This window comes from Mustela nigripes, chromosome 4, assembly GCF_022355385.1.
Source record: "Mustela nigripes isolate SB6536 chromosome 4, MUSNIG.SB6536, whole genome shotgun sequence".
Lineage (NCBI taxonomy): Eukaryota > Metazoa > Chordata > Mammalia > Carnivora > Mustelidae > Mustela > Mustela nigripes.
Window position 1 is genome coordinate 176,409,300 of NC_081560.1, and position 19,342 is coordinate 176,428,641.

The 19,342-nt window shown below is 43.8% G+C and overlaps 1 protein-coding gene across 3 annotated transcripts in view; it reads right to left on the bottom strand.

The window, feature by feature from the left end:
• ABLIM1 (actin binding LIM protein 1) overlaps nucleotides 1–19,342 on the bottom strand; it is a 299,516-nt gene that overhangs the window by 134,763 nt on the left and 145,411 nt on the right. For all 3 annotated transcript variants that reach the window (XM_059398658.1, XM_059398657.1, XM_059398656.1), the window contains exon 2: nucleotides 15,404–15,538. In XM_059398658.1, coding sequence (XP_059254641.1) covers nucleotides 15,404–15,538 — 135 coding nt within the window. The remainder of the gene's footprint in view (nucleotides 1–15,403; nucleotides 15,539–19,342) is intronic.

Below are 19,342 nucleotides of genomic sequence, written 5' to 3' on the forward strand. Positions count from 1 at the left end.
CTGGGTGGCTCAGTGGGTTAGAGCCTCTGCCTTCGGCTCAGGTCATGATCCCAGGGTCCTGGGATCGAGCCCCCGCATCAGGCTCTCTGCTCAGCGGGGAGCCTGCTTCTTTTCCTCTCTCTCTGCCTGCCTCTCTGCCTGCTTGTGATCTCTGTCAAATAAATAAATAAAATCTTAAAAAAAATCATAAAATGACCTTGTAACTTCTGTTGAGAGTTGTCGAACTACAGCTGAACTCTGCCCCTTGGAGAGTTTGTTCGGCCTAGTCAGTAATGGCCCAAATTGGCTTATCAAATTGTGCCATTGTTTTTGCTGGTTGACATACAAGGAAACCCACATTTGCAGACCACCTTGGAGGCAGGGCTCATTAAAGTTCCTTACCCGCCAATTCTCCTCCCTCTCTGATCACAGCATCTCCGTCTCCCTAGCCAGACTCTTAAACACAAGTAACTGCCATGAACGCTCCTTCCTTCCTCTAGAATAAGGCTGCCCTGGGAGCACATCTTACTTACTCCCACAGCCTCAACTACGACTTTGTCTATGACCAACTATGATCAATGTTTCCATCTGTGATGTCTTCCCCAAGCCTTAGGCCCTGATTTTTCGCTGCCCAGTGGACACAGATAACATGCCTATCTTAAGCCTGGTATTGTACTATATTGTTTTTTTTTAAGAGAGAGCGAGAGCATCCGTGAGTTGGGGAAGAGGGAGAGGGAGAGAGAGAATCTCAAGCAGGCTCCAGGCTCAGCACAGAGCCCAACAAGGGGCTTGATCTCATGACCCTGACATCACGACCTGAGCCAGAACTAAGAGTTGGTCGCTGACCGACTGAGCCACCCAGGCACCCACGCCTGGCATTTTAAAAACAAAGCCCATCCTCTTGCTTCTATGCCATCTGTCCATAACCTCGTTCTTCTTCTCTTTCCTCTTTCAGTAACATGCCAGCACTATTCATTCTCTGCTCTTGCACCAAAATTTTCAACTTGCCCCTAAAACCATTCCATTTCCCAACAAAACATTCCTTTGAACAATTCCCTCCTCTGCCTCCTTGTTGTCACCACTGAGATCCCAGCCTTCAATCTGTATTATGATATGTTTATTCTGGCAAAAACAGAACAAAACACAACTGGAAACAACTGAATTTCCATCAGTAGGGCAGCAGTTGAATAAATTATGGCCCGACCATTCTATGGAGCTGGTATTAAAGAGAATGAGTTAGACCAATATCTATAATCCAGAGGCTCATCATTGATAGAACCATAAGTGAAAAGAACAAATGTCACAGAGTAAAGAATTTTAATAATCACCTTTTAAAAGGTCTACGTACATTTTTATGAATAAGGAAAAGTTAACACAAACATAGGATTCCTAAGCTAGTTATCTCAGGAGGATGAAGAATTGATAGCTTTTTCTTCATAGGCCCATATGCCAGCTCATTTAATTGCTTCAAGTTGTGGTAAAATACCCATAACATGTCATCGTAATCATTTTTAGTGTACAGTTCAGTGCTACTTAGTATTTGCATTACTGGGCAACTAGCGACCAGAGCACCCTTCATCCCTCATCCTGCTAAACTGAAACTGTTCCCATTCAACACTAATGCCCCATTCTCCCTCCCTCAGCCGCTGGCAAGCACTATTCTACTTCTATTTCTACGAATTTGACCACTCCCCAGTAAGTGGAAGTTCACTCAGATAAGATGTTGAGAAAAATGAACCAGAACTTGTAAACAAGGTAAGGGAGAGAAGCATCTTCTTCCAGCGCCCTGCCAAGTATTAACGGCTCACCCAAGGATTATTTCATTACCCAAGGCAGTGGTGTTGTGTTGGACAAGCTCTTTATTATGGATTGAAGGCCCAGCCTTTAAAGTTAACGGTAGAGATGTAAATGATTTCTGTCGGGTTTTGTTGTCCTACTGGACTGCTAATCACTTTACACCTGACCCTGACATCCTACCCTGACATTCCTTCCTGAATGCCTTTATAATCTGTTCTTTTGGTTCTCCTGTGAACCAGCTTTGCCAGCCTGCTGGGCCCCTCATTAATGTATTAAATCAATCTTTGGTACATGCTCATTCTATATTTGTGTGTCCTATATCTAACTTCTGAAAATTATACTTGGTTACTCTCTTAAACCAAAAATAGCTAAAGGTTTAAGGAACCTTTGGTCAGTTTCATATTAACAGCTTAGCAAACACTTCACACTGGAGGCACAAAGCAAAACTTTCACATCTAAATGATGACAAAATCTCCATGGGTGGGGTCAAACTTCAGTAGGATATATTTAGATTTTTAACTTTGGGTGTGCCATTTGTCTTTGCTCTAGGTGATCACCAATGTACGCCCAGGAAAAAGCACAGACTCCTTTCATTAAAAAAGGAGACAGAGCTGCCAGTAGAAGAGATTAATTGCTTTCTTCTCAATGATCAATTATTGAGAACATGCCCCACTCAGGGCCCCACTGAACCTTGCCTGCTGTGCCGTCACTGAGGCATGGCCAACATCAGCCCTATGCCTTTCGATGGTACGCTCTTGAACTCATTGTCTGCAAAACACCGACCATGAACTGGTTAAGTAAGAACATGTATGTCCCAGAAGTGTTACATAAAAGCTGTGAGATTAGAAACAGGCATGTTTTAAAACCTTAAATCTTAGGAAAAAAATTAAGAGGAGCTGCCTGGGTTGTAAACAGCATGGAGTAGGAGGGAACCGAGTATGGAGGTGTCAAATACGGGTGAAAACAGAACAGTATTTTAGCAGGACGAACAGGGATGGGGTGGTAACTACTTCTCTGACTTTCTGAAAACAGCGGATAACATTTTATGTTACAACAAGTTCATTTCAGTGACCCTCCATCTGCCTGTTGGTTCACCTCGCCAAACACTTAGCAGAATAGGTAATACTTAAAACTCTGCCCAAAGGTGGGTGTATAGGGCTAAAATGCAAACAATGTTTTCTTCTTTTCTGTCAGTAGGCTGAACATCTCTGCAGGGCTACTGTTCGTGTGGGTGTTTTAATCAATTCATGCCAGCAAGAGAGGGAGGAATGCTCAGCAAATGTGATCAATGTTTTCAATTTGGTTTTGAGTAACAGAAGAGCTTTAATTGGGGGCCAGGAGCCTCGGAGGGCGGGTGGTGGTTCTTCCTTCTCTTGTTTAGGGCAGGCATGGGGTTTTGGCTCTGGCATCTGGCCAGCTGGTCAACCCATCACAGGCTGTGAGGAGCCTTTCTGAACTCGCACAGTGATGTGGAGGCAATGCACGGCTGGCACCTGGGTTGCACCTACTCATTTCTGGTGACGAGGGCTATGTGTTCTGAAAGTGCTACTTTACCCTTTGCCAGCTTGAAACCCTACTCTACCCTTCCTGAGCCAGCAACTCCTCTGCCTCCTCCTCGGGCGCCATGCACTAGAGCTGGGGGTGGGATGGATACAGGGTACGGAGCTCCCAAGCACTTCATGATGGAATAGTAGTGTGAATGCCAAATACTTCCTATTCTCTGCCTCCATCCTCCATCTAACTATATTTTAAAAGAGCCATATTTCATTTAAGATGGTATTCTATTCGTTTCCCTAAATCCTTTCTTCATAGAAAATATAAAGGTCGACTTTGACATAGGTCTCCCAAACCACGAAAATTCCATTACACTGTGTGTGTGTGTGGGGGGGGGGGGTCTCACTGAATCTGCTTTTGCTCTGAAACCAAGAGCAATGCATTTGAAAGTACCAGACACCCCGAAGCTCAAAAGTACTATCTGCTGTAGCCCAGAACTCAAAATAGCAGAACAGAGACTCAGACAATAATGTGAGGGGGCTGCTTCTCACCAGAAATAAGTATTTGCTAATATATCATACTGGAAGCAATTACTAAGCTTCAAAAACATATTAAAATAGTTTTTCACGTTCATTTCTACATGCCCATCAAAATCAGTGATCATTTCTGAGAGAGAAGATAGGTAGAGGTCCATCCAGATGGCAGAATGGGCCCCCCGTGGAAGGCACTTGAGGGAAAGTGTTGAATTCGGAGTCAAGAGCTTTAGTTGGAAAGGAATCACTTCAGAACCTCTTTTGTTAATAAAATCTTTGACCACATAATAAGTCTGTTTTTTCAACACTTGTAGAATTCCATGTGCAGACAACATTAACTATAACAAGCTCAAATAACAAAGGTATTACTGAGAATAGTATTTCTCCCTCAACAGCTACCAAATGTTCATCTCAGTGTCTCTGCCACACCCCTTGGGGAGGGACACCTCGGCTCACCTCCCGCCAACCCCATCTCGTTTCCCTGGCCCCACTTAGGCTTGACCTCCTGATGAAGCTACAGCCACCTCAGTCCCCTCCAGCTCTGCTCCCTTGGAGCTCAGAACAATTATTGACATTTGATTCCTACTTTGGATATGTTGTCCTGTACCTTATACCCACCATTGTGGCTTTTGCCTTATCTCAATTATAAGCTTACTGAAGTCAAAGATCACCTTTCATGCTCTTTCGTGTCTTTAGAGAGATGGCAAATTCTTGTCCCTTTCCTTCTATTTCATACTGCTGGTGTCCAGACAGTGTGGGCAGAGCCAAGTGCCTTGGCAAATACAAGGAAAGCATTTCAGCATGACTTGGAGCCAGTAACCTTCCCTCCTTCTGAAAGCACCTAATTGGCATCAAGATACTTGTGCCAAGGTAGTAACATCACCCCCCACCAACCTCTCAGGTCCTTGGAGATTCTGAACTTTATTGGCGATTGAAATTAACTGCAATTCAACAACTCAAGAGACCATTCCCACGCACAAGTGCTACATCCAGGGTTGGACTCTGCTTTGTGTTTAGCAGTACCAAGAAGGGCTGAGTACAGAGAATAAGACTGTGATTGGTTAAGAACTCCATCATGTCAGGTACATGAGAAGGAACCAGAATGGGTTCACAGGGTAGCAACAGGAATAATTAAGGGGCTGTGAGAGAACACTTAAGGAAAAAAAAAAAGTAGATGAAATTGGGATTAGATCACAGAAAAAGAGGTCAAGTTAATAATGGTCTTTAAGTGTACAGGGAGTTATTTTCAGCTCTTTTCCAGCTAAGGAGGACAAAGTGGAGAAAAGTTTGTTTTATATGTACCAAGAGACATAGGTTAGATAAGCTCACAGCTATAACCAGAGAGATGATCATAGCCATGATACAGCTGAAGGAGGCTGTACTGTATTTATGCTTTAGAAGTATTTATGATAGAATAAATGGCCTTTCTATCCAGGATAGCAAGCGCACTTATTCTTTTGGATATGGACAATGTGATAAGTTACTTTTTTGACTTTTTCTGTCTAGGTCAAATCATAGGATTACATTGCATTGAAAAAAAATCAAATCCATAATTTTACCTAAACATCCTAAGTTTTATTTGGGACATGGGATATAAACATAAACTATTAGTTCTTATAGCATATAAACTAGAGAATACAATTTTACTTTTATTATTTATTTTTAAAAAGATTTTATTTATTTATTTGAGAGAGAGAGAGTGAAGGTGATAGAGCACGAGTTAGGGGGAGGTACAAAGGGACAGGAAGAAGCAGACTGCTCACTGAGCAGGGAGTCTAATATAGGGCTCGATTCCAGGATCCTGAGATCATGACTTGAGGTAAACATTTAACCGACTGAGCCACCCAGCCATCTATAATTTTACTTTTAAAAAAATGAATACAATTAGCAGCAATGTCCACAATAGCCAAAATATGGAAAGAGCCTAGAGGTCCATCAATAGATGAATGGGTAAAGAAGATGTGGTATGTTTATCTATAGTGGAATATTACACAGCCATCAACAGGAATGAAATCTTGCAAATCTTGCCATTTGCAATGATGTGGATGGAACTAGAGGGTATTACGCTAAGTGAAATAAGTCAGTCAGAGAAAAACAAGTACCATATGATTTCACTCATATGTGGAATTTAAGGAACAAAGTAGAGGAACATTGGGGGAGGGAAGGAAAAATAAAGTAAGATGAAAATCAAGAGGGAGGCAAGCCATAAGAGATGTTGAACTCTAGGAAACAAACTGAGGGTTGCTGGAGGGCAGGTGGGTGGAGAGAAGGGACAATTGGGTGATGGCCATTAAGGAGGGGATGTGATGTAATGAGCACCTGATGTTATATGCAACTGCCGAATCACTAAATTCTACCTCTGAAACTGATTGATAAAAAAAAATATAAAAACCCTAAATATAGAAAATCCTTAATCTGTATATCCAACTCACCATCTTACAATTTTCATCCATCTTGCTCCATGAAGATCCTTGCATTTTACAAATGTACATATTCTATATGGAATGATCCTAACCTGGTCAAAACCCTCTAGACTCCAAGATGGCATATATGGAAAGTGCTGTTAGAGATGGAAAGTTTATCCCAAGCCACTTTACAAAACTCAGTCTTTAAAGACTACTTTGTGAAAAATGTACTACAATTCACTAACATTAGTAAGAAATATGGCCTGAACTTTCTAACGGTTTTACATAAACTCCTTAAAAATAAGTTGGATGTCCATGGGCTTCCTTGATGACTGAACATTTCAGAGGACAAGGGTTTTTTTTCCAAAGCTATCAAAAGGTGACATTTTCCACATCCTCTAACACATCGCTGAGACTCATATCTCTAAGTAGTGACAGTGTCTATTAGAACATAATTCAATATAACAATTTCTGCCACTGCTATCTTGAGGGAAGAGTTTACATGATATGACTTCTAAAATTTTCCACAGATACCCAATGTTCAGAAGTCTTTTTAAAACTATGTGACTATAAATAACATGTAACACTAATTCCATTTTTTGAAAAGGAATAGCTACTATAATTAATGTTTAAAATGCCATCTTTCAAATGACAATGGGAACATCATGGTTCCATTCACTTTCATAGGGAGTTGTTTGCCTGAGCGAAGGCCAATGTCAAGTCTAGCTGTACCCTTGTCTTCACCATCTGCTGCCTTGAACAATGCAGACCCTACTCCCCCTGACCACAACTAGCATGCACCCCCTTTCTAGTCCTGGGAAGGTTATTAAATTTTCCAGAGGACCCATGCTTTCTCACATGCTGCTTCGCCCCTGGCAACATCCCTAGACCACTGAGCTCTAGGTGGCTTCTCAGCCTCTGACTCAGCATACCTGGGCTGTGGACCATTCACCCGCACCTGTCTGCTGCCAGTGACAGGTCCCCTAGAAAGCACATTGCTTGCCACCCAATCACAGGTTCCCATCATATATCTCTTTCAATCCTCCACACACTGGCTCAGTGAACGATAGATGACAGATGTCCCATAAACATTTCACATGGTAAGGATTTGAAGGCCATCAAGCATCGATATTCCCAGGTTGATCTATGCAAAAATCAAGTGACTTTCAGGAAGAAAAGAGTACAAATCTACTCTTTGGAATAACAGAGTCCATTTAGCTGACTTTTACTGCTAGAAAGAATAAGTGATGGTTATATTTTTAGCCTTTGTCAGCCTAATCTCTTTTGAGAGAGGTGGGGGCGGGCGGACCTTTCCTGACCACCTGCCCCTCCCCCCATCATTAACACACCAAGACCCTCCTACTGCAAGCTCACATCTTTGTTCATGGAGCTTTTTATTTTCCCTTTACTGCACTGATCACAGTTGGTAAGTCATATTTATATGATTATTTGAACATCTGATTAATGGGCTATCTTAGTCCATTCAAGCTGCTCTACCAAAGAAAAAAACAAAACAAAGCAAAACAAAAAAACAATGATTGGGGGACTTATATTACAGTAGTCTGCAGGCCAGAAAGTCCTGAGGTCTGAGCGGGGGGCACTCCAAAGGTTCGGGGTCGGGAGATGAAAAGAACCAGCCATATGACTGGTTGAATGCTTACTTTGAAAATGCTTGAGGGGGCGCCTGGGTGGCTCAGTGGGTTAAGCCGCTGCCTTCGGCTCAGGTCATGATCTCAGGGTCCTGGGATCGAGTCCCGCATCGGGCTCTCTGCTGAGTGGAGAGCCTGCTTTCCTCTCTCTCTCTCTCTGCCTGTCTCTCTGTCTACTTGTGCTCTCTCTCTGTCAAATAAATAAATAAAAAATCTTAAAAAAAAAAAAAAAAAAGAAAATGCTTGAGGACAGTCTCAGTGTCCCTCCATCCTCTGTTGTATAAACCGTCCCACAACCTCTGCGGTAGAACTTATTTCCTTAGAAAACGTGTACTTCCTCCATCAAGCGGGGTCAACTTCAGCATACCCTTTCTCAAAAAATAAGCTTTCAAGGACATGGCCTTGGAGGTGTCAAGAACCGTAAAGATCCTGAGATTTTACCTGCAAGCTAACAAGCGAGTCTGCTCTAGCTTCACGGGTGCTGGCAGAAGACAGTCCTGCGTCTGCAGCAAAAGGGTTTACTACTACTAACAGCAGGCAGCATGAGCTCTGTATTCGTTCCTGGTTTTGCTGCCCTGTAAGTCCCCAGAGGCAAGAGAAGTATATGCATGTGCAGTGACTCTGTTTCACAGCTGAAGAACCCTGAGCTTAGGAAACCCCAAATTTTTATGACGAGCCCCAAGCAAACCTGTCCAACCTTTGCTTCAGAAGCAGATATTATTTCTAATATACTAGACAGCAAACGAATCTACCCTCTACTCCAGAGGGAGACACTATCTTCCAAGGCTGTTGGCTCTATAACCTCGAAAAGAAAATTCAGAACAAATGGCACCTAGCACCTCGGGCTCACAAGAGACCCGTGGATAATGAGCTCCCAGTAAGACAACTGTTAAGCAGTATATTTTGGAGAATTTATGAGCCCTGGCTCTTTTCCAGCTTGGAATTCAAAACCTCAACCACTTAAAAATCTAAATCATATTTATTTGGGTAACACTTTAACACAGTACAAAATTCAAAAGGATTATCCTTTATAAACAAAAGAGGGCATGAAAGTGATTTCTCTTTTGCTAGGAGAAGGGACCACATTTATAAAAGACCTCTTTTTCGTGTATTCCGGTTAACTCTGCCTTTTAATCAGTTTCTGAATGACTAATATTCTCTAAATAGGTATTAGAAGCCCAAGCTCAGCTCTTAGGAGATCTAAGCAATCACTGCCATTTTATGGGAATTTCATCAATTTCCTTCTTGAGGCCCCACATAACGCATAACCACTCTGCCCGCGCAAGCCCAGAAGAGAAAGTTCAGGGTCTAAACCAGCATAAAAAACTAAGCAGCAGCAAGACCCTTACCCACAGCTCCCTGATGGCACCTTCTGCACCATCTCTTAACTCTTCCGTCTGCCAGTCAGACGTGCAGCCCTGTCATCGATGATAGAAAGCTTTCCTTACGCCCCTTCTTTTGGGAGGGAATGTTACTGTCTAGCAACCATAGGAGGATATATATTACTTTAAGCACTTGATAAATCTTGTTGAGTAGCTATTCCACTAGAAACATTTACTAATATTCAAGTTCCAAAGAAATACATGAGTATTTTTCATTCATTCATTCAGTCCGTCAGCCGTTCACCTTATTGAGCATCTACTATGTTGGGCATTGTTCTAAGCGCCGGATACATAGTAGTGAACAAAACCGACAAGTCTCTGCTCTCAAGGAGCCTCTAGTAGAGGGTGAAGATAAATGAATAAAATGTCACATAATGGTAAATGTTCAGGAAAAAAGGATACAGCGGGGAGAAATGTGATACAGGGAGGAGGTGCAATCTCACACAGGATAGCCCAGGAAAGGCTCACTGAAAACCAAATATTTGCCCAACAGGCCTTCTTGACCCTCTCTCTGGTCCTTGGTTCGTCCTGCCCACCTATCTATTTATGTGTTTTGTTCCCTCGCCCTTTCTAAATGCTCTAGAGCTTTTTGGCAGAAAAATGAATCTAGAACATTATTTTGAGAATGAATGCTCAAGATAAATAATAAAATTATAATAAACAATATACATATCAATATAATGAGCCACATATATTACAATCAAATGTTAAATACATAATAAATCAATTATTAAATATATAGTTAATTCAACATTAACTATATAATATTTAAATGGATTTCTTATTCTCTCATAGAGCATTATTACAACCGTGATGAGGACAAGGTGATAATTAAAAAACTATCACAGCCCGGGATCAATATCAGAATGAACAGAGAGCATTAAGGAAAAAACTCCTTGTTCGGGACGATTGCCACTGATCGGAAACGATGCTCTGTCCAGAGCCCTGCAGCCATATCTTACTCCCACTGAGTTAATATAAAGAATAACAGAAGCTTTGGGGATTTCCTTCTCTTTTAATTATAGAACCCAGTGTTAATTGAAACATTTTCCCGCTTTCCTCATCTCATTAGCAGGTGGGTACATTTCCCAAGGCGACAAATGGAAATTGGGTTCTACCTCCTTCAGATGCTGGCATTCTTCATTACTCATTTCCTGCCTTTTGTCCTTTTCTAGAGCAATGTCACACACCATCATCCGGCTTCAACCGCTATCTAGACGCCAAAACACTTTCAGATCCTTCTTCCTGGGGTGCCTGGCTGGCTCAGTTGGTAGAGCATGCGACTTCTGATCTCAGGGTCGTGAGTTTGAGTCCCAGGGTGGGGGTAGAGTTTACTTAATTAAAAAAAAAATTAAAAATCACCCTTCTTCCCAACACAGACCAGGATCCGTCTCTTGAGTGTTAAGCCTACGGGATTCCAAATGCACCATGTGTCTTCAGCCTCGACGTATCCCAAGCTGAACGCTCCGCCCGGAACGACCCCGGGCTCTCACTCTTCCTTAGTGGGTGGCAACCATCTGTCCACACAGGCAGGCCAACTGGAAACCTGCATCCTCTCCATTGCTCACATACGGTCACCAAATCCTATCAACCTTAACTTTAAATGGCTCTTAGATCTGCCTCTGATTCTCTATCATGCTTGCTGTGACCTTCCAGTATTTGCACCCGGACGATGCTTCTGTCTCCCCAAGGAGTCCCCCTGCCTCCGGTCAGCATCCTATCGATGTCTCCATCATGGCGCTTATTACTCAAGATCATGAATGTTGCTTATTTAAATGTCTCTCCAATAACCTATGGGTCCTTTGAGGACAAACATGGCGTCCTGTCTCTTCCTATTCTTCGAACTTGGCATAATATCCCACAAGCAGTATGTGTCCAATTAACATTTACTAATTGGGTAAATAACTCCTACACCATCAAATCCCAAGATGTCAGACATTTTAGGGAGATGAGTTCAGCAACAAAATTCCTGCTCACCACCCCTGGGTTCTGTGACTCAGGGACCGATACCTGGTTTAAGTCTGTGCTCTGACTCTAGGTTCCTACAAAGCAACCCTTTCCTACCTTGATACATGTCAGGTTCTCATGGAAGATGTCTGCTGGCCTCTTTTTCTCTCTCCTTTCAAAACCCATTCCTAGTTAAAGAGTTCATCTCTGCTTTTTATTCCCCTGGGTGTCTGGATTTTAGGATGTTCTTTCTAATTGTGGAAAGTAGTCTCTGGTTCCACTCAAGAACTGTGAGGCTTTGGCAACAAGGTGTATGAGTGAAGGTGGACAGGGAGGGAGGTAGGGGAGAGAATTTGAGGGAGAAACTCTGTCTGGCCCTGAAATCTGAGTCAGAACCTGAATGTTCCTCCTCTGTACTTGGCCAGCTCTTGCCCCAAAGCCTAGGCTTGTTCTAGCAACTGCTCTCCACCCCAAATCCTGTCTCCCAGGATACTCGCTCACTACCTGGACATAATGCCTGTGTTTTAGATGGAACAAGCAGAAATCAAAACGTTGTTTTCAGACTGAGCTGCAGTCCAGGCCGTGTGGACTAAGAGGACTACAGCACCTCAAGGAGAAGACTTCTGTTTCCTCTGGGAAACTATCCTAATGGATTCATAAAAAGTAGAGACTCTATGAAAATTTACAATCAGGATAGCAAGGGAGCAGGAAATTGAGGTCCTGGGGAGAGAGGGGAGAAGGTCTTTGTAGAGAGAGGAAGACCTACGAAGATGGTGGCAGGTGGAGGTTCTGAATACATATGAGAAATGACCCAGCTCTGTGCTTTCTGTTCACTTTTTCTGTAAACCTAAAACTGCACAAAAAATTAAAGCCTATTATTGAAAAGAAAGAAAGAAAGAAATGACCTTGGCCAATGAGAAGCTTCTAGTTCTGGTCATGGCCTGAAAATATTAGGACAGTTGTTGCCTCTTCGGACAACAATATTAGGACAGTTATTGCCTCTGCTATAACTTCCCTCCATTATCACAAACTTTCAGTAGAATCTGCTGAAAATAGCTGCCTTGTGTTCACGGGATTTGGGAGAAATAAATGGGGTGAAGCAATGCACAAGGAGAAGCATTCACAAAGAGAAGCCAAGAATCTGGTACTGGAAAGAATGTGGAGCAACACGGGCCACGAGAATGCAAGCCTCAAGGACTCTCAGGGCGCCTGGGTGGCTCAGTCAATTAAGCATCGGCCTTCACCATCTCGGGGTCCTGGAATTGAGCCCCGCATCAGGGTCCTTGCTCAGCAGGGAGACTGCTTCTCCCTCTTCCTCTGTCCCCAACTCATGTTCTCTCTAATAAATAAACTCTTTAAAAGGAAAAAAAAAAAAAAACCTCAAGGACTCTCTAGAACTGTGTTGTCCCATACTGGAGCCACTAATTACAAAGGGATTTTTTTTTTTTTAAAGATTTATTTATTTATTTTAGAGAGAGAGAGTGAGCACACAAGCAGGGGTAGGAGCAGAGGGGGAGGGAGAGAGAGAAAGTTAAGCAGACTTCCTGATGAGCATAGAGCCTGATGTGGTGCTTGATCTCACCACCCTGGGATCATGACCTGAACCAAATTAAGGGTCAGACACTTAACTGACTCAGCCACCCAGGCACCCCTACGAAGGGCTTTTGAATACTTTAAATGTGACCAGTCCAACCTGAGATGTGCTATTAAGAGAGTATGAAAAAAAATGTCAAATATCTCAATAATTTTTTACAAGAATTACATGTTGAAATGATAATATTCGGGGTATATACAGATGAAAGACATTATAAAATTAATTGCACTCACCTCTTTATATCTTCTAACTCTAGCTATTAAAAAATTCAGAATTACATACGTGGTTTGCACCATATTTCCATCTGGACAACATCACTCTAGAATCTTGAAGGAAATCAATGAGCTTGGCAGGGTTTAAGGAATGAGAAATGTAAGCCACTTTCTTTGGATATTAAAGAAAAGGAATTGAGGACATAAGATAACAGATATTGACAGATGAAATGTGAGAAAATACAAATTTACAGGAATAGAAGACGTTTATTTTAGTAAAGTTTTGTTAAATTCAAAATAGTTCCTACAAATAGCAAGCACTCCTAAAATATGATTCAATTTATACAAACATTTGACTTTTCAGGAACACATTCATAGCATGAAACAAAGTTTATGGGAAAACGTTCCAACATAAATAATTTACATTCAGTCCTTCGATTTAAACTGGGAGAGAAAAATAGCAAGGATGCTTCTGCCCGTGGGGGATAAACAAACACAACTTCTAATTTCTTAGCGTGCCGAACAGTAACTCCTCATATCCAAGACTAGCACTTTGTACTTTCAGTTAGAAATACGGAATACAAGGGGCGCCTGGGTGGCTCAGTGGGTTAAAGCCTCTGCCTTCGGCTCAAGTCATGATCTCAGGGTCCTGGGATCGAGCCCCGCCCTGGGAGGGAGCCTGCTTCCCTTCCTCTCTCTCTGCCTGCCTCTCTGCCTACTTGTGATCTCTGTCGAATGAATAGATAAAATCTTAAAAAAAAAAAAAAAAAAGAAAAGAAAAAAGAAATACAGAATACAAGCAAGGCCCCCATCGCTTGTGGACTGTATTTACTGCCAACCCAATCTACCCCTTGAGCCACGTCGTAGGAAATTTATAAGCAAAAAATAAAACGGAATGTAATGCCTGATTCTAAATTAATCAATCTGGATGTAACAACAACAACAAAACAAAAACCACGCCCTTTTCTCTGACATGCTAAGAGGCTCTAATTCAGTATGTCTGGCTTCTCTATTTTACACATACACTGTTCTGTGTACATGGAATTGGCAAACTTCAGACCCAAATGACTCGAGTAGCCCATGGTCTAGTCTCTTTTTTGTTCAGATAAGGACATGGGGCCACCGAGAGACAGGTAACTTGCCTGAAATCACAGAGCAACTTCGTGGCAAGGGCAGGACTCAAGCCACAGAGAATGGCAGCACAGTCAGGACCCTGGTGAGACCCTCATGTTTCCTGATGGCCAACCTGAGTTGTCCAAAAAAGGGATTTTTGGTACTTACTCCTCTGGGTTTGGGGAAGAGCTACGGAGCCCCTCTCTATAAAACGTGCATCACACCTTCTGTCATCCTCCGCGGGAGCTCCGTGGGAGCTAAGCTGATGTCCTCCCCAACCCTTCTGTCTTCTCACCAGAGCCATATGTTAATGCTTTTTTCTCAGAAAAGTTTACCCTCAATGCAACAAACACAGAAGCCCCCACCTCTCCTGTTTTTATGGATTTGATGGTCTCTAGGTAGCCTGGTGTCTCCTTGAGAGCTTCCCTGGCCAGGAATGGATGGCTTAAAATGGCCACGCTGAGTTCACAAACTAAGGCACTGAGAAGGAATGCAGTTCCCGGGGATGAGAGTAGCCAGCACACGCCGACGGCAGAGTGAGCTACAAAGCAGGCTCATTATCTTGCCTCTCTTTCCACCTCTCCTTCTGGATTCTTCAACCCTGTCTGAGCTCCCCACATGACCCCAGCTCAGGTAACCTGTTCCTCAAACACACACAAAACCCACTCTCTCCTTGCTCGCTTTCCCCACTCAGAGCCGCCCTGGCGCCAGAACACCAGATCAGCATATTTCATACTGGGTTGTCAACAGTTACAAACCCCAAAAGGGAGGCTTGTTAATGGAAATCAACCTCAACTCGTTAGCGTCTTGGAGACCTTCCAAGCATTGTTGATTAATTCTCCCTTCTGAATACACATGCACACACATGCATGTTCGTGCACACACGTGTTCCCCACTCACCCCACAGGACCCAGGGATTTAGAACCCTAATATTATAAACTTTCCAGCTCTTCTATAAATAATGGCTGTGGGGACAAGGTGACTTTGGGATAAGAGTCCCTCATTTCAGGGGGAAAATAAATATAAATCACAAAACACAAAACTGGGTTTTTACGGCTCTCACTCCTCCCAGGATCAGGACCTTCAATAAACACAGAAAGGCTTATGGACCATTAGTCTTCAGGGGACCAGCCTCCCCCTTGAGTCTAATCTCACCCAAACTAGAGAAGGGAAATGATGCCAGGGCCTCTGACCAAATTCACTTATCACCTGGTGGCCTGGCATGGGGTTAAAGGGACGGACCCCGAGGTGAGCACAGACTGACACACCATGAGACCAAGAAGCTGGAGGCACCATACCTTTGCAGGTGAAACATTTGATGTGGAAATGTTTGGTCTGGACCCGAAGTACTTCCCCCTTGCATGGCTCCCCACATTTATGGCAGTGAATGACAGGCTTCTCCGATGGGTGGTGAGGGTCCTGAGGGTGGGCCACTGGAAAAAAAAAAAGACCCATGTGAGTAGAAAGCATTCTTACAGAAGGGGTTATTATGGGTGTACAGAAATAGCCCCATAATTATGTTATCCAATGAACCACACGTTGATTCAGGAAGGATGAATTGAGATCCTTCTCTGCGCCATAAGCATGAGGATACACAGAAAAAACAAGAGAATTGTGGCTTTAACTGTCCAGTGGGGGAAAACACTAGGCTAGCTCCTCTGGGAGCCAGCAACGCTCTTTCTTCCTCCCAGATTTCTCTAGGACTACACAGTTGAGCCATTGGCTAAATAATACTGTTTGGTTCAATATTTTGTAATATGTATTTGTAATACGTCTTTATCTTGGTTTAGAAACACCTATCAGTAAGGAGATCACAGAAGACTGTAAGCTTGTTGAGGTTGGGGGAAATTTCTTTTTTTTTTTTTTTAAAGATTTTATTTATTTGAGAGAGAGAGCGAGCATGAAAGGGGCGAGGGGCAGCAGGAGAAGCTGGCTCCCCGATGAGCAGAGGGCCTGATGTGGGACTTGATCCTGGCACTCCAGGATCACGACCTGAGCCGAAGGCAGTTGCTTAATCAACTGAGCCACCCAGGTCCCTGGGGGAAATTTCTTAAAGTTCATATATTTCTCCCCATTTGCTCCCCAGCTTCCCAGAACACAGCAGCGCCCTCGGGCACCAAAGGAGCTCAGCAAATGCATCTTTACTCATTAGGTAGCATGCACTGGCCAGAGGCTCGTCTGGTCTACCAGAAAGCTGCCCGTGGTCCTCATTTGGCAAGTCCCATAACCAGCCGGAGGCCTGTGACGAGCCTCGTGTTGTGCGCACGTTCCCTCATACATGCAATGTGGGCACAAATTTTTTTTTTAAGAAGTTCTTTTTTATTTTATTTATTAATTTGACAGAGAGAAATCACAAGTAGATGGAGAGGCAGCCAGAGAGAGAGAGAGAGATAGGGAAGCAGGCTCCCTGCCGAGCAGAGAGCCCGATGCGGGACCCGATCCCAGGACCCTGAGATCATGACCTGAGCCGAAGGCAGCGGCTTAACCCACTGAGCCACCCAGGCGCCCTTAAGAAGAAGTTCTTAATAACTATGCGGGTCTCTCGGAACCTCAGCTTCGTTTCCTGTAAAACGACTGGGATTGATCAGGCTCTAAAATCATAGGACGGGGCTCACTGGCCTTACTTTCTCCAGTTTCCAGAGGCTGGCCTTCAGAAAATGGGAGTTTTTGTGACCACCCTGCCCCAGGGATAGGATTTACAGCCTTTCCTTTATAAAAGAGCAAAATAATAATAATAATAATAATAAATTTTAAAAAACCTGTTAAAAGAGAGAGAGAGAGAGAAGACTAGGAGAGGACACTGTGGCTTTAAGCTGACAAAGGTCTTTGTTTAACTTGCAATTCCTCCAGCCAGAGAATGCAGATAGGCACTTTGTGCTATCTTTTTTTTTTTTTCCTGCCCTGATTTGGGTCCTCAGGAGCAGGACCACGTGATATACAGAAAAGTATTATATAAGTATCCACATGAGCAAGAGATGGGATAAGAACAGTGAACCTAAAATTAATCGACCAACACAAAGAACAAAGATGGTTCTTCCCCTGCAACACTAAAGCCAGGTTGGAATGGGGGGGATGGGGGGCAATACGCTGAGACTCAATTTAGAAAGCCCGTTCCAGCAAGGCGCCCGCCAGCACTCCAGGCATAATGGTGCATTGTTTCTCTCGGACCCTGTAATGTTCCCATCTCATCTGAAAAGAGTTTGAACAACCCGGTCCAAATAATCCATTACTAGCTGAATTCGGAGCAACAAGGTGGTCCTTGTGAGATTTTGACTAGGAGCAGGTGTGGTTTCGGGTTCAACACCTGAGCCAAATTCTCTGCGCTGGCCCTGGGGAAAGTCCATCCAAGGTACCAACACTGTGACACAGCTGCATTTCCTTACCTGACCCCTGGGACCGCTCTTGGAAACATGTACTTATACAGCAGTCAGTATTACCTGAAGGAACTAAGGAGGGGCATCCTTTCATGACAGCTAAAGAAAAACCGCTGACGTTTAAAGAGATGTGTAATGAGGTCCCAAATCTATTCACCCTGGTGTTAAAAAAAAGTGTGTGTTGGGGCACCTAGGTGGCTAAGTTAAGCATCTGACTCTTGGTTTTGGCCCAGGTCATGATCTCAGGGTCCTGGGATTGAGCCCTGAGTCGCTGCTCAGTGGGGAGTCTGCTTGAGGGTCTCTCTCTCCCTCTGACACCCCCCAATCTATGTGCATGTGCTCTCTCTCTCCCAAATAAATAAAAAAGGGTTTTATTTATTTATTTGAGAGAGAGAGCCAAAGAGCACAAGCAGGGAGAGTAGCAAGGGGAGAGGGAGAAGCAGGCTTCCTGCAGGGCGGGGACTCCACCCAGGGCCTTGGGATCCTGACCTGAGCTGAAGGCAGACGCTTAACTGTCTGGGCCACCCAGGTGCCCCAGTGCATAAATCTTTAGAAAAAAAGTTTATCTTAACAGTATCTGCTTCAAGTGCTAGAGGAGAATACGAGTTGTTTTTTGCTTTTTGTTTTGTTTTGTATTGCAGTGAATTCCTGCTTCCTATGAGACAAGAGAAAAGTGATATTTATTGAGCCTCTACCTATTAAATGCCAGGCATGGCGCTAGGGGCTTACCGGTAAGTCATTCTATCCCCTCCTCACCACCACTTCCCCCTCTCAGCGGCGTGGGTTATATTGTTCCCATTTGACAGATAAGTAAATAGAAATATTTCTTGAGCAACCTACCCGAGGAACGGTAAGTGGGAGCTTGAAGATCTCCCCTTCTGACTCCCAAACTTACGCTTCTCCTATGCTGTCTGTCTGAGTCACAGACTGTGACGAGTCAGGCAACAGTTGATGGAGCCCAGCTCCAGTGTAGTTCTAAAAGCAACAGCTAGGACTTGACTGGCAAAGGGGACAGAGTGTATCATGAAGTATCACCGGTGGGCCTGGCACCCAGTGGTACACCCCCAAAGCAGGTCCCGAAGCCCTGTGCCACAGATGAAAAATGCCGATTCCTCAGCCCCACTGAACCTGGGGTGGGAATCAGGGTTCTATCATTTTCGTAGGCTCCCCAAATGATTTTTTCTTTAAGATTTTATTTATTTGAGAGAGAATGAGTGCAGACCGAGAGAGAGAAAGATGGGGGTGGGGGCAGAGCAGAGGGAGGGGCAGAGAGCAGCAGAAGCAGACTCCCCATTGAGCAGGGTTCCCCACATGGGGCTTGATCCCAGGACCCCGGGATCGTGACCTGAGCCAAAGGCAGAGGCTTAACCAACAGAGCCACCCAGACACCCTCCTCAGAGGATCCCTATGCATACTATAGTTTAAGAACTATTTCCCTTTCAAATTCAGACAGTATGGATAAGCAAGTTCCAGAAATGTTAGAGTGAAGAAAGCGGTCCATGAGGCCATCCTCTTTAGAAACAAGATTGGAGCACAGTGGGCCTCTTGGCCAGAAGGGAGAATGCATTTTTGGATAAGAAAACTGACTGCAGTTTCTCTTGACGCTCGAATTCTTTATAGCTAAGCAAGTAAGCCATGCTGAGTAATGACGAGGGGAGGGAAATATCATTTCACTTCTTGGCTTTTCCCCATGTCTCAACAAAGGTGCCAGTGCAGCGGCCGGCACCAGTCGCAAAGGGCAGAATTGGGATCAGCATTTGCATTTTGCAAGCATTTCCCTTTGGAAATATGTATTACACTCTGAAGTCCTCTTTGCCCGGAGGTGACCTTTGTTAAGCGCCAGAGATGAGCAGAGCCTCTACC